The sequence below is a fragment of the Poecilia latipinna genome, unplaced genomic scaffold, assembly GCF_001443285.1.
Source record: "Poecilia latipinna isolate Pla-1442-1.1 unplaced genomic scaffold, P_latipinna-1.0 Scaffold1367, whole genome shotgun sequence".
Taxonomy (NCBI): domain Eukaryota; kingdom Metazoa; phylum Chordata; class Actinopteri; order Cyprinodontiformes; family Poeciliidae; genus Poecilia; species Poecilia latipinna.
The window spans coordinates 167,411-178,105 of NW_015113983.1; the positions used below are offsets into that span (position 1 = coordinate 167,411).

A 10,695-nucleotide genomic window follows, 5' to 3' on the forward strand; every position below is an offset into this window, starting at 1 on the left:
AAAATCAAAAGGAGATGATCCTTGTGTTCCACTTTCCATGTAATGTTTAAGTTCTTCCAGTTCCTGTTTCATCAAGCACAAAAGTTCAGCACGTTGGGCCAATGATTTTGCAGACCCCTCCCTGAGGGGCAGTGAGGAAGTCCAGTACAACACGGTTTTGCAGAATCATCTTTCTCAGTTCAGTTAGCTCTCTCAAGGTGCCATTGGCTGTGTACTGTTGATGAGTCGCAGTAATCCGTACCTGTTTATCTCAACGTGGTCCCGAATCTCTCCTAGATCAACCCATGGAAACAGGCTTTGCATGAATTTTTCTCCGCCGTTCCAAATCCTGAATTCCCATGGAACTCCAGTATGTGTTGTTAGGCCTCCCCATCTTTTGACCTCTGACATAACTGTTCGTTTGGAGCGGGTGTGTAGATCATTCTGTGCTTTCCTGATGAACGCAATCGGGTTGATCAAAGGAACCACAGCACACAGTCCTCCCCAATTTTTTGGCAAGAACATGTACGCTTCATTCCCGCATATGAAGTACCAGTCTGCCAACATCCGTGAGCCATAATCTCCTGGCACTATGGAGCTGCACAGTGTTGTTTCCTGTCTCCTCTTTTTCTTATGCGTGATGTTGAAACTCCTCTCCAGAAGCAGGTTGTCACAGTCTGGGTTGTCCTTCCAGACTTTGCAGTGTGGAGTCGCCCTTTGACCCCTGCAGGCAATGTAGTTGATGTGATCCGGTGTCTGTCGCAGTAGGTGTATGAACAGTTCATAGATCCAAAAAGTCCTTTTGTGGCATCTCCTGTCCGAAGTAGAACAGAAAAATCCTTTTTGCACCATTTGCATTTTCTTCTTTTCACGGGGACGCTGAGTCGTGGTTGTGTGCTCAGGCCATAGAGACACATCTGTTTGTCATCAGTGATGCTCCCTGGGTGCAGACCTGAGTTGTGTGTGGCGATTGGTAGCTGCGCACACACATAGCAGTTCACCTCGTTCTCCTCGTGAGCAGTCCTGTTCATCAGCTTCCACACAGATTGGTGCTGTCATGCGGGTGGAACTCAGGCTCGCTTCCTTCTCCAAACATCAGACATGCTGCAGTCACAGCGCAGTAGAAGATCCATCTGGCATATGGAGTCTCCATTGCTGCTCGGCGTACAGAGATGTCAGAACCCCCAAACTAAAGGAGTGAGAATCTTAGCGTTTCTTCACCGGGTTTGAGACGAACTACAACTAAAATGTAGGACCCCTTTGTATCCCGGAAGCTCTAAAAGCTCTCCTTCCTCTCTACTCCGGATTAGGGATCCAACACTCTCTGCAGCTTGCAGTGACTGAGATGTATCCAGCTGGGTCTTTCAGCAATCTTTACAGCTGTTGGTGTGGTCATCAGCACCTGGAACGGTCCTTCCCACCGTGGACTCGCCCAGTTCTTTCGTTTGATGACCTTTATGTAGACCCAGTCACCTTGCTCGATTGGAGCGGCCTCCTGCGAGGGAAGAAAATCATAAGGCAGTAACTTTGCTCTGGACACTTCCTTCAGTTTAAGAGTCCTGATCATATAATCTGCTAATGTCTGTTCTTCGTCAGCTTTTTGTATTCTGGAGCAAACAGAGGCAATCTGTAAGCTCTCCCATGAATTATTTCAAAAGGTGTTAGACCATCAGCTGTCGGGGTGATTCTCATATAGAGCTTCACTAAATCTAAACATTCTGTGGAATACCGTGTGTTGGGATATAGTTTTGCAGATAGCCTTAGCTACCATCAAAGCATCTGCATGCTTTGCTGGAACTATTTCAACCCATTTAGAAAAAGCATCAATCATCATCTAACAGTATTTGTTAACTCAAAAGTTCATAACAAAAAAAAATTTTTATGTAAGAATTTAGTAGTTAGTAGTTATATAGTACTACCTCACCATTTTCCCTTTTCCCCCCTTTTTACACATGGCATTGCCCATGTGTCACAATCACTCAAGCTTCAAATAAAGTCTTTGGGAGGATTAGTAGTTAATTCAGGTGAACTCACAGGTTTATATAAGATAATTTAGCAGACACGTCTATTAATTGCAGGTTTATCTTTTGTTTTTCTTTGTTAAACTCAGCAACTTTCAACATTTCTATTTAATTTCCCTAAAATAAAAATGTCCATCTTTAATGTAAACCAAACAAAAAAAAAAAAAAAATCTTGAATTAGAGGATTTGAATGTATTGACTATCAAATCTAGATTAAAATGTTTTAGACTGAAATCTAGAAAGTGTTGCTTTTATTCACAATCATCAGTTTTAGTAGCCATTAATTTCTACCAAGTTGCTTAAAATCCCACAAAAACAATCGATTTGTAAATTCTTTATAGAATTAAACTCTAAATTAAATCTTTCAGTTAAATTCAACAAAATATTTAATAATATTTCAACACTGCAATATCAATTGTTTTCAACACTTAGAGATGTTTAATTTATTTCCAAACTAGTAAATAAAACATTTGAAAATCATTATTAGCTTTGAATCTGTAATAATTTTAGTTGGTGTAATTTAGCCATTTCACGCTATCAGTTTTTTTTTTCTTATCTTTTTAGTCATTACAGTTTTTTCCTTCACAGTTTCCCAACCTATGGCCCGTGGGCCCTAAGAGGATCACTGGTCCTTCTGTTAAGGACTGAGTTAACGGGTACAAAATGAACGATTTTATCGAACACCGTACCTAAAAACCTTTAAAATGTTCTTTTCTTGATAGATCATTCCTATATGCAAACAGGATTAGTGAGCACATTCTTTATCTCACAGTGGTGTGTGTATAACTTATCTCGGCTCTCCACTGTCTTGCTTCCCCCCCCACCTCCTGCTGTTGGCGTCGCTGCAGCTGGTCCTCCCCCCGCCTCTCCTCCAGCTCCCTGTCAGTCCAACTGGCTCTGGTGTTGGATTATTTACAAGTCGTCCAGACCGTCCCTTAGTGAATGTCCAGGTTGTCCACCAATGAATTTAGTTCCAGTCCAAACGTCCAGCTGGACTCCATACAGTAGTTTGCTGCATGGCTGTTCCCAGATGTCCAGGAATCAGGATCAGCGGACATCTTAGTGCCTTCAAGTGGCAGAAATCATCGTGTCCTTTTTCGCTTCTTTATCAATTGTCATTGGCTGGTGATGAAAAAGGGACGTCATCTGATCGGCAGGACAGGTTTGAGTTGAGGTCGGAGGTCAGACTCACCGCAGCGAGGCTCAGACAGAGGAAAAGGAAAGAAGCAAATAAGAGTCCATTAGGGTTTGTTCGTCTTTCTGTCTTTTTTTTTCTTCTTTTGACAAACATTTTCCATATAACTTTTCTTTCTTTTCATCTCATAGTTTTTAGCCACTTATTACCCAACATTTTAAGAAATCATAAACCCTTTCCTTATTCAAACACATATAAACATGAAACATGTTAAAAGCTGTAGTATATATTAACCTTTAAAATGTAAAATGTAAGTTTATGTTAACTTCATCTGAGTCACATCTCACCAGAGAACAATGGATTTCTCTAAATTTGTCGATCTTAGTGCTGCAGACTGTGAGGTCAGCGGGCAGCCCTCCTCTCAAAAAGGCCTAAGAGAGTCAAGAGGCTGGAATAATATCCAGGTCGGTACCTTACTCTGACCTCTGACCCCTCCAGTTATACAGCCAAAGGATCATTTCACCAAGTTGGTGTTACAATCTGATTACGACACAATATATTAAACATTGTTCTCTGGGGAGAATTTTATTATTTTTATTTTTCAGCTTCTCCTCCTTCAGGAAAGTCATAATTCCACTTTTAGCATACAAAGAAGTTGTTCCCATGTTTTTATTTCAGTGAGACGTCTCTCAACTGGTTTTTCTTTGAAAGTGTAGGAACGCTAGAAAAAAACAAAACAAAACAAACTAACACCAGTATTTCCTAAAGGCAATTATTTCTGACTTGTGAGGCTTAAACCTAATTTTTAGTAATATTAAATATTATTTTATATACACTAGTTTCATACAGGAATTCAATTTCTTTTATTTATTTATTTATTTTTTTACGTAACAAGCTGCACATGTGTTCACCATTTCATCAATTTAGTTTGATGGTTTGTTTCGTTTGGGTGTGGTAGAGTCTGATCATGCTGAGGATTTCTCCAGTTTGTGGTCCCCTCACTCCATCACCCCTCCTGTTGCCCCGTGCAGCATTCTTTGAAGGGCAGTTTCTTGACCAGTGGCCAGTATTGCCACAAGTCCAACAGCCATTTAAATGCTGTGGATTTTGTGGGGTGTTATTTTGGGGTCGTCGCCTATTGTGACCTCCTCTGCCTCTGCTTCTTCCGCGTCCTTTCGTCCAGCCGTTGGAAAAGGCAGAGGTTTCTAAACCTCCAAATTCATCAGGGTGAAAAACATCTAATCCTTTCACAGCCTTAATAGGTTTTTCTTTGCTTCTACGAATTTTTGTCTTTAACCTTTTTAATTTGTTCTTTCCGGTCTGTAGCTGCTTTTAACCATAATTTAGCACACCTCAGCTCATCCTCCTTCTTGCTACACTACTCTCCAAAATTCCCACAATTGTTTGCCATTGATCAATTTTTAGCTTCCCATCTATTTTATATTTCTTTTTCCATTATTTAAAATCAATTTTAGCTTCGAAAATTTTTATTTATTTAAATTTAGTCCAGATTCGTTGACTCCTAGGGAGTCCTATGAACTGGAGATCTTTTCAGTAGGCCAGCAATTAAAAATACCTTGTTGTGGTATTCTCCACTTCAACTCTTTCGAGTGGGAGAATCTTGCCTTTGCATCCACAAGAGGTTTGTTGCTTAACTCCACCGTTTTATATGAGGTAAAATACAGAGCAGTATTTAAACCTCCAATCACTCTCACACTACTTTTTCACGCACACACACACACATCAAAGCAGCAAGCAAACAGCAATATCAGCACAGTAATAACAGAACAGTATTAACAAGCTTCCTATATACATGAGGAGTTACCCTTATGGGGTTTCCTCGAATAGAGTTTTAGCAGAGCGATATCATACAAGGATTCTCAAACCTCAGAGTTTTAGCAGAGCGACATCATACAAGGATACTCGAACCTCTAAAAAAAAATTATTTATTTAAAATTCAGCTACGTTTCTGTAGTTTTCGGGTTGTCCAGTCGGATCTCGTCACTCCGCCGTTGGCAGACAAAGTCGGACATGTGTCGCTGGCCCAGCGAAGAATTTTGCTTCCTGGGTCTTTCTTTCCAGGTCCAGTTGACTCTGGCCGTGCACGGATTCAGCGCGTCTTCCTCTGCCTGACAGCGGGGGGTTGAGAGATCCCGGTTTTCGGCACCAAATGATGGGTACTTTTTCTCGAACCTATATTAAAGAACCACAGACAACAAATATGAATTTTAAGGCAAAACTTTTGCAAAAGGAGAAATCTCCGCCACCGCCTCTCCAGGCCGTTCACAGAGAGTTCTGGTCTGCTTCCGCGTGAGCCCCTGTTTTATTGTCCAAGCAGAACAGCCAAAAGGAAGAACAACAAAGGTCATAAAACTTCTAACCTAAACGAACCAGCCAGGTGTGATATCTGATCTACGGTCTGAGCCCAGTTCAGCTCTAGGTCAAACTATCAACTAAGAAAAGGGTAGATAACACAAGAAGAATTTAAGGTCTGAGAACCACAGAGTTTGACTGTCTCACATGAAGATAAACAGACAGTCCTGACCTCCAGGTCAGTACATACACACATAAGGAAGAGAACACTTTAAACAGAAAATCACAATAATCTATAGACTGAATGTGAACTAAAGTAATAACAAAATGATAATACCGAAAATTCTCTAACAACTTTATTCCCAAAGGGAAATTAAATAAATTTAACACCACCAGACGGCATTTGGTCCTTTGATTTATAAGAGTGCTTTTGTGTTCAGATGCAGGTAGGTCACCTGCAGTTTGACTAGAGAAAATTATTAAATATGCCTTTTAGAAATGTCACATATTAAGAGAGGGAAAATGAAAACACCAGACAACTTGTACATTTTGTCCATGGACTGGTCAAAGATATAGGAGGGAGCCAGTGGATGTAGATGTAGAACTGGGTGGTGTCTCTATCTTCTTGGTTCTAGTCAGAACTCCAGCAGCAGCGTTCTGGACCGTTGGTTTCATAGTCAGACCTGTGAAGACGCTAAAGATGTGGACTATTGTGCAATATAGTTGAGTAATTCAGTTCAGAGAATGTACATTAATGTTTGGCTACATTTAATAACTTAAATATTAGTTTATTATGGCCATTATTAGTTTAATACCAAGTAGTAGTTTTGGTGGAGTCACTTAGTTTTTCCTTTAATCTTTGCATTTTATGGTGTACAAAAAAGCAATGTCCTGAAATATTTACAGAAGTTAAATATTCAGCCTCTGCCTTAGTCTCAGAAAAACTGGTCTTGACTCCATGCCTGTTTTATAGTAATGGATTATCTTGGACACAAGACTTTATGTAAACAGATTGATTTGTTTGGTTTTTGAGTGTGTAAATACTAGATGTCCTAGTACAATCACTTAGCATGAGCTGCTTTGTAATTTTTACTAATTTGGATTTACAGTGCAGAACAGCAGGAAACCCCACAGAAACACAAATATGTTGAAAGAACTTACGTCATTAAGAATAAAAATTTATCTTCATCTTTTAGTATTTGGTTTAGTTTTTTTCATATTTCATTTAAAAGTGTTGCCCCATGTTCAGTGAGCTGAATTTAAGTTATTTTGCTTTTTTCCAGGGATGACACTGTGGGACCATGCTGACCTTCTAAAACACATGAAAGAAAGGCCACAGAACTTTAATAACTTTGCCATAAGTACCTCTGAATCAACTGAGGCCAAATATTCATCACTAGATATTAAAGGATCACTAAAGGCAAGTGTCTTAAGCGGAACTGTTGAAATTGCAGGATCTGCCAAATACCTGAATGATGACAAGACCTCCAACCGCCAAGCCAGAGTAACGCTGTCATATCTTGCAAGCACAAAGATCCAGGAGCTATCTATGGATCATCTTGGTGAAGACAACATGAAGCATCCTGAGGTTTTTGAGAAGGAACTAGCAACACATGTAGTCACAGCTATTCTCTATGGAGCACAGGCTTTCTTTGTGTTCGAAAGGGATGTTTCTGAGAAGGAAAACGTCACTGAAGTTCAGGGAGACTTTAAAGTTGCACTTTCAAAAATTCCAAAAGTTACAGGAGAAGCTGCTGTTTCAGGTAAAACAACAAGCAAAGAAATAAAAACTGCAGAGGGATTCACCTGTAAGTTTTATGGAGATATTTTTCTTAAAGAAACTCCTGTAACATTTCAGGATGCCATTCAAGTTTATCAAAATCTGCCACAGTTACTGGGAGCAAATGGAGAAAATGCAGTCCCAATGAAGGTGTGGATGTTGCCTCTCACGGTTTTTAACCCTTCAGCTGCTAAACTGGTCAGAGAAATAAGTGTAGGCTTAGTTCAAGAAGCCCAGTGGCTCTTGGAGGACTTCAAACAGCTGGATGTCAGGTGCAATGATGCACTAAAAGCCATTGCCACGAAGTTTCCACAGATTGGTCAAAAGCTTAAACACTTTAAAGAAATGTGCTCCAACACCAAGTTGGAATTCCAAGCGGATCTTACTGAGAAACTTCCATCAATCCGAGGAGGAAAAGAAACAGAGGTGGAGCTGGCAGAGATCCTGAAGAAGAGATTTTCTTCTCCTTTCAACAACAAAAGCCTGAACCAGTGGATGGACTGTAAAGAGAAAGAAATCTACATGCTAAATGCTTTGACTAGCAAGATGAAAAATACAAAGCTGATGACATCTCATAATGATATCTATGGTGAAATGTTCTGTAAAAAGTATGTTGCATGCTTTATGTTCATGTCACTGGGAAACGATGAAGAATTTCTATCAGATTTCTGTAAAAGCAAAAAACCAACAACAACAGAGACTGAGCTCAATGGTGATTCTCAGCGAACATACGATATAGAGAAGCAACAATGGTTCTCCTCAAGAGCAATAACAGAGAAAATGTGGACAAAAGCCAAACGCTTCCATGATTTTGCAGAAGCCAACAAGGAGAACAAGGAGATGAAGTTCCTGGCTGCAAGTTTAACTGATGATAACCATGAAGGTCCAACCATCTACCTTTATGAAGATGGCTTCCTCATCAATGAGAACTTTGAGCCTCCTTCAGTACCTGAAACTGTGACAGCTGCTGATGTAACCCACAGCAGTGTGACTCTGAAGGTTTCTCCTCCCAGGTTTGGAGCAGAGAGCGTCACCTCCTACTCTGTGGAGTTCTGTGTCAGAGGACAAGATGGATGGAGACAACAGAGTGAACCAAAATCTGGAGAAATCACAGTGACCCACCTGCAGCCAAACACAGAGTACGTGTTCAGATGCAGAGCTGTGACCTCAGCAGGTGTTGGACCGGCCAATGAAGTCAGTGATCCCATCAGAACATCACCTCCCTCCACCCAGGAATAAGTTCACTGATTGGGACGAAAAATAAGGGAACTACTTTGTGTCAAATTTTAATTAATCAAGTTTGATGGATTAAAATGCCACGCCCAAATCAAATATCGATAAATCGATGCTATCGCACAGGAACATCTGTTAAATCTGCATCATAAAATGCTTATCGTATAAAACATCTGTTTTAATAAGTTTATATAAAATGCTTATCCTATAAAAACATCTGTTTTGATTTAAATTAATTTCTTATCAATATAAAACAGACAGGATTCTGGAACCTTCTCTTAAATCAAATGGTGACCCAGCCCACTTTTATTAGTTTATGTTTGAATGGACCAATAGAGATAAAGGGGTGGGATTTCTGTTTTTCTGCTTTAAATATGTTTCGGAGGCCCTGTCATTCTACTTGTTGCATTTGGGAGAGAAAGAACCACTTTGCTCTGACAGAAAAAAAAATGGTTCGCATTAAAAGAGAAAAGCCTCCAAAGAGAAGACATCAGGAAACCAATCGACTGCCATGTGCCTCATCTGCAGATGGACAAACCATCACGAGACCCTGCTTCATCACTGATGCTTCATCCTCTACACTCCTGGATAGAAATCTGATCCTACCTCCATCAGCATTCGAATCCTCAATTCAGCACGAGATTCCCACCTTCCAGGACTCCAAGCATCCTCCACCGCCTGATTCCTCTGGATCACCCCCTGCGTCTTCTGAAACTCCTTCATCCGGCGTGGGAAAAAAACGACACCGCACAGTGTTACCCAGTGGGACATCGCTCCTTTGTGAGACACCAGTCTCTGTTTATGAGAACCCAGACCGCACATTGGGTGCACCACGCAAGGCCACCTTTTTTCTGTGCCGAGTGCAGAAGCCATCATGCCATGTCCTGCAACAGGAGTGGTCATTGAAACCTTATGGAATGTCTGGAAAATGGGGATACCTTTTTCGTTATGAAACCGGAGAACTCTCTGTGTACCAGCTCGAGGAAGAAAAAGAACAACTAACAGCCTCATCAGTGACATGCAATCTGACCTACAACGACTGGGCAGTGTTAAGGTTGGCAGTTCCTCGCAAGAGAAAATCAACCCCACAACCAGAGGATGATAAAGAAAGACAAGAAGAAGGAAAAGAAGAAGGTGAGGAAGGAGAAATTAAAGTTTCCCCTCCACCTTTCAAGCAAGCTAAACTGCAACCCTTTCCCTCTGATCCTGAACTTGCTAAAGGTAAGATTATCTTTAGCGCTGTCTGGGAAAGCAAAACTACTCCATCTGGGCGCTGGTTTTTACGCGCCAGCATCCGTGAGATGAACTCGGACACTACCTGTGACCTGTTTGTGCTGGAAACTTTCAATTCAGACACAGGAATATTCAGGACCATGGTGGCTGTCCCGTTTCAGGTATGGTCAGATAAAATCTGGCAAGTTGGAGATCTGATCTCCAACTTGTTTCGAAGCTCCCGCACTTGGATGGATATTTTAACTGTCAAGAAAAGATTGAGATTTTTAGCTCCGCCTCCAGAGCCAACCTCCTCTGAGGACCCACCCCCTCACCACTCTATATAATGAGAGGATTTCAGTGGGGAGGCCTGCCACAGACCATCTTCTGCTCATCAGGGGAGCTGGACTTACCATGAAAGAAAGAAAAAAAGGCAACCAGCAGACTTTGGATGCATACTGGGACCCTATCAAAAAGGTCTCACAAGGAGTCTTCACCCCTCTCTCCACACCTCAAGACTTCAACATGGAACCCTATCACCCGCCCTCTCCAGTCTTCTACTCATCCTCTTCCTCATCCTCATCTCCGGCTATTTCTCCATCCCAGTTTTTAGAAGAGCAAACTCAAACTGAAAACTGGATGGTAGGTGGAACTCTTGAGACCATCCCTGAGGAACCAGAGGAGCAGCAAGAGTGCAATTCCCAATCTTCAAAAAGTATTGACCCTCCTTCATCTCCTCCTCCTCCATCTCCTCCTCCTCCTGCATATCCAGAGCAAGGTAATGTTCAAGATGGTGAAGCAAGAACTGATGGATTGCTACTAAGTTGATCGGAACTGTGAGAACCGCTGTGCTTCATCTATTGCACCTCACTGCTGCAAAGCTCCTACAAGAAAAGTGCAATGGATGCCGAACCGGACACCCTAGCCAGAGACAGCACGAATGTCTGGAGCCTGTTCAGGAGCGATTCTACCAGGACAACTACCACAACATTATGCCTCTACTATTTGTACCTCAGTTCATT

General features: G+C 41.4%; 1 protein-coding gene and 1 long non-coding RNA gene across 2 annotated transcripts; one reads left to right on the plus strand and one right to left on the minus strand.

The window, feature by feature from the left end:
• Window positions 1-314: 314 nt before the first annotated feature.
• Window positions 315-5,355, minus strand: LOC106962074 (uncharacterized). Its single transcript, XR_001427894.1, has 2 exons — window positions 5,101-5,355; window positions 315-1,474 (listed from the first exon to the last, which is right to left on the minus strand). It is a non-coding gene; the product is annotated as an uncharacterized LOC106962074 (long non-coding RNA).
• Window positions 5,356-5,785: 430 nt separating this feature from the next.
• Window positions 5,786-10,175, plus strand: LOC106962075 (stonustoxin subunit alpha-like). The gene has a single exon (XM_015056238.1). It carries the CDS (start codon window positions 6,734-6,736, stop codon window positions 8,465-8,467), a length of 1,734 nt encoding a protein of 577 aa, XP_014911724.1. The 5' UTR covers window positions 5,786-6,733; the 3' UTR covers window positions 8,468-10,175.
• The last annotated feature ends 520 nt before the right edge of the window (window positions 10,176-10,695 follow it).